Source organism: Verruconis gallopava (genome assembly GCF_000836295.1).
Source record: "Verruconis gallopava strain CBS 43764 unplaced genomic scaffold supercont1.272, whole genome shotgun sequence".
NCBI lineage: Eukaryota > Fungi > Ascomycota > Dothideomycetes > Venturiales > Sympoventuriaceae > Verruconis > Verruconis gallopava.
The window spans coordinates 1-3,998 of NW_015622408.1; the positions used below are offsets into that span (position 1 = coordinate 1).

The 3,998-nt window shown below is 44.5% G+C and overlaps 2 protein-coding genes across 2 annotated transcripts; both read left to right on the top strand.

Moving 5' to 3' along the window:
• Window positions 1–2,256: 2,256 nt before the first annotated feature.
• Window positions 2,257–3,399, top strand: PV09_09836 (uncharacterized protein; the record flags this gene model as incomplete). The annotated part of the gene is made up of 1 exon (XM_016363984.1): window positions 2,257–3,399. The coding sequence occupies one exon, from the start codon at window positions 2,257–2,259 to the stop codon at window positions 3,397–3,399; it is 1,143 nt and encodes a 380-aa protein (XP_016208187.1).
• A 196-nt stretch (window positions 3,400–3,595) lies between these two features.
• On the top strand, window positions 3,596–3,775 carry PV09_09837 (uncharacterized protein; the record flags this gene model as incomplete). The annotated part of the gene is made up of 1 exon (XM_016363985.1): window positions 3,596–3,775. One exon carries the CDS (start codon window positions 3,596–3,598, stop codon window positions 3,773–3,775), a length of 180 nt encoding a protein of 59 aa, XP_016208188.1.
• Between the last annotated feature and the right edge of the window lie 223 nt (window positions 3,776–3,998).

The following is a 3,998-nucleotide window of genomic DNA, read 5'->3' on the forward strand; positions in this document are numbered from 1 at the left end:
AGGATGATAACTGCGAATGTGGAGCGAGAGAGACACTGGCACATGTGTTTCTTGACTGTCCCACTCTACGAGGACTACGACAACGACTGCGGAGGCGGATAGGACCCCGTCTTAACAGCCTATCGTCTTTGATTTCAGAAGATATAGCAGAGGGAGAGCTACATGCTATACTTGAATTTGCTGAAAAGTCTGGAAGGTTCCGTAATAGAGACCTTTGATAACAAAGCTAGGTTATATTTATGCTATAACTAGGGTGAGAGATGAGGTTACTACAAAGAGACAACTGCAAGCAGGAACAAAACTTCAGGAAATAGAACCGTGGAGAGGAATGTAAATAGATCACATAACTCGTATGTAGCCTGCATATCCTAACTAGGATGGGTCAGGGTAAATGAAAAATCAAATCAAATCAAATCAAATCAATCACTAATCTAGCGCCTTATTTAGCCATCGCTTGAGCGAGATCACTTAAGAAGATACAACAACAATGATCTCCCACACGGCAGATAGTCAATAAAAGGACCACCTCCTATCCTCTCAATTATCTAGTTTTCCATCCATCTATCATCTTCTGTAGCTCGTTGACACGCCGCGCACAGCAGTCCTCAGCACTGCCTAGCATCGCTAGCGCCACAGTGCGAGAAATTCCTTCCTGTCGCACTGAGGGGCTAGCCTAAGCTAGGCAGTGCTGGATATTGCTGGTGTGCAGCGCTCAGGGAAGCAAAAGGAGGTGAAAATGTAATTTATATGGACGTATTTTTTTATGAAAATGTGTTCTCATAGTGATTTTCCATGTTGTTGTATATTCTTTGGTTTTGTCTTTACAGAAAAGAGTCTTTTATGCGGGAGATCATGTGATATTCCTGCAACACTTCCTGCCTTTAAGCACGCTTTTATCCAGGCACTACGACCAAATAATATACGAGCTGGATTCAAGGGTACTGGCTTGCTACCATTGAACCCAGATGCTATATTATCAAAGCTAGATATTCATCTTAGAACACCTACACCACCACTAATCGAGCAGATCGAATGGCAATCAAAGACCCCAAGAAATGCTGTTGAATTGGGCCTTCAAACAGAGCTTATCCGAAGCCGGATTCAGGATCATCAAAATAGCTCATGAACCTCTATAATTGAGTCACTTGATCGCCTTGCTAAAAGTGCTCAATCAGTAGCTGACTACGCGACCTTAGTAAAGGCTCAGGTTGCTGACCTTGAGGCAGCCAATTAAGCCCTTTCTAGTCGTAAGCGACGTCAAAAGAAAAAGATTCAGAGGCAAGGTGTATTAGCCTATAGTGCCGGCAGTAATATGGTTATGCAAGATCAGATTAATAGCCAGATTCAGTGTAAGGAATTGGTGATAGGAGTGTGAGATAGATTGTAGGATTCAAGAATATCCGCTAGCTCTCGAACGTATGTCCTCGAGCTGCCTTAAATACACAGGTGCGCAGGGGCCGCGTAGGCGTCTCATCTTCTTACCGTTGGGGTTTTAACCCGTTCGCACCAGTCTCGAATATATGAGTAGTCATGCGATAGCTATGTGTGCTTTTACTCCCCGTGGCGCCCGCGCCACGCTGCTGTCACGCCGTTCGTGACATTCAGCTTGAAATTCAGAAAGTACAGCCGCAAGGCAGTGGTAGTACTCCACGTATTTACCGCTGTAGTGGTTGTCATGAGCTAGGTCATCGAATCAATCAATGTTCTCAGCATTAGATAGCTTATTAAGATTCTATATATACTATTTAATAGCTAATATAATATAATATTATAAAGATATATGCGAAAATGTTATGTTGTGGTGGTGAGGACGGCGCACTCGCTTGTCCGGCCCACTCGCTTATCCTTGGCGGTAATTGAGCTGGTATAGCCTTGTTTTTTGAGCGATCCTCATGCGCAAAGGGTGACTGCGTGACACTTAGTGTATTAAGGGTTATATCTATACATGTTCCCTTATCACCTCCTAAACTGGGCTAGAGTGAATAAATGTATAATAATTATAGCACTATCATATCGTAATATATCTTCCTTATATCGGCTAGGCGGATTTTCTATATTAAGCTCCCTAAGCAGCTTATCATATTTATGGTGTTCGCGGTATTTTACATATCTCCTAGACGTGCTCTTTCCACTTCAGCTTACTATCTAGAACGACTCCTAGGCATTTATTAATTTGGCGGTCTGTTGAGAGCTCCACGCTCATCACCTTAAATCTAAAATCGTAGTTCCATGTTCCCGCCATACCCATCCGCGAAAATGTTTAAAAGCTACTCTTCCTTTGAACCAGTGATCAAGGACAGTTTTCGTAAGGTCCTTTTGGGCCATACAGGAAAAGTTAATGTCGTGGCCATATCTCCGTCTGGGATGCTTCTGATATCCGGTTCATCGGACAAGACGATACGAATATGGGATGTTGAATCTAGCACAGAGCGTTATATCATTCAAGTGCCTGGTCCCGTGTCAGCGATCTGTTTCTCTCCATCCGGTGAATTTTTAGCGCTTAGTTATGGGGAAGGCGTTGAAATCTGGTTCACTGGAGACGCTTTGCATGAAGTTCATTGCTGTCAACAGCTTATTGCAGATAGCAATGAGTTAGTTAAGGAGGATTTCGTTACTACGATTGCCTTTTCGCCGGATGGACTACGGCTAGCGGCTGGCTCAGACAAGTTCGTGTGGATATGGGATCTAGACATAAGCGAGATAACGCATATTCTTGAACATGATGACGAGGTTGCTTCTGTAGCATTTTCGCCTGATGGTCAATATATTGCATCAAGCTCAGTTGATCGGACTGTTCAAATATGGAATGCTACAACAGGTCAGCCACAATACCAATTTGAGGGTCACCGTGATTGGGTGCGATCACTCTCCTTTTCCCCTAATAGTCAGCATATAGCATCTGCATCAGACGATGGCACTATACAGGTTTGGAATATCCATAATGGACACATACTGCAAAAATTTCGTCATTCCGATTGGTACACGTCAGTTGCTTTCTCCTCCTGCGGAACACAGTTGATATCGGGCTCTGCTGACGCGAAGGTTCGATTGCATGATACAATCACTAGGTGGGAGAAGACCTTCTATGGGCATACTGACCAGGTCAACACGGTGGTGTTCGCTCCAAATAATAAATTTATAGCATCAGGTGGAGACGATGGCTTAATTAGAATTTGGGATATCACGGAAGATCATTTTATGCAGCCCATGGCAGAGCACCCTGAGCGCATATTGACAAGTGGGATGCGATCATGTTCCAAGAGTGACCAGCCTGAGAATGCACAGATTCTGTACACCAGTCTAGTCAAGGGTCTCGTTGGGCTCGGCTTTGAGCTAAAATTCTTTGATAAAAAATTTTTGAACTATGGTAGAGTCTCGCCAAGACTTGGTTTGGTGTAGCTATAATCGTGGTATAATGATCGACATCTCCGTTCTCAATTAAATACTCATACATTTTCATATTTTATACGATCCTGAAGACCGGAAACTGCTTTCTCGGAAGCCGCACCGCCTAGCGCGGCCGTATGACATAGCGACGCCCTGGTCCCAGGAGGTAACCGGGCCCACCAACCTCCGAGAGCGTGTCCTAGAAATCATGAAGCAGCTCAGCGATTTATTGCAAGTTGTAGAAAGAGAGAAAGAGATCAATAGAAAGCAACTAAGCAAAGCCCTCAAGAGCGCGTTACTTGCGCTCGCCAAAATCAAGGACACCCCTGACGAAGCCACCCTAGAAGAGAAGGTAGATCGACTGCGCACAGAGACAGTGAAAGGATAGAAAAGCATTAATAAAGCCTTCCGACATCTCTGAGAAGATATAGAGGCAATAAAGGCAAATATATAAGCAGCAGCAACAGTGGGTAAAGAGGCGAAGACAGCGGCTATTGAGGCAGTCGACATAGGCAGTGTCACGAACGGCGTGACAGCAGCGTGGCGCGGGCGCCACGGGGAGTAAAAGCACACATAGCTATCGCATGACTACTCATATATTCGAGACTGGT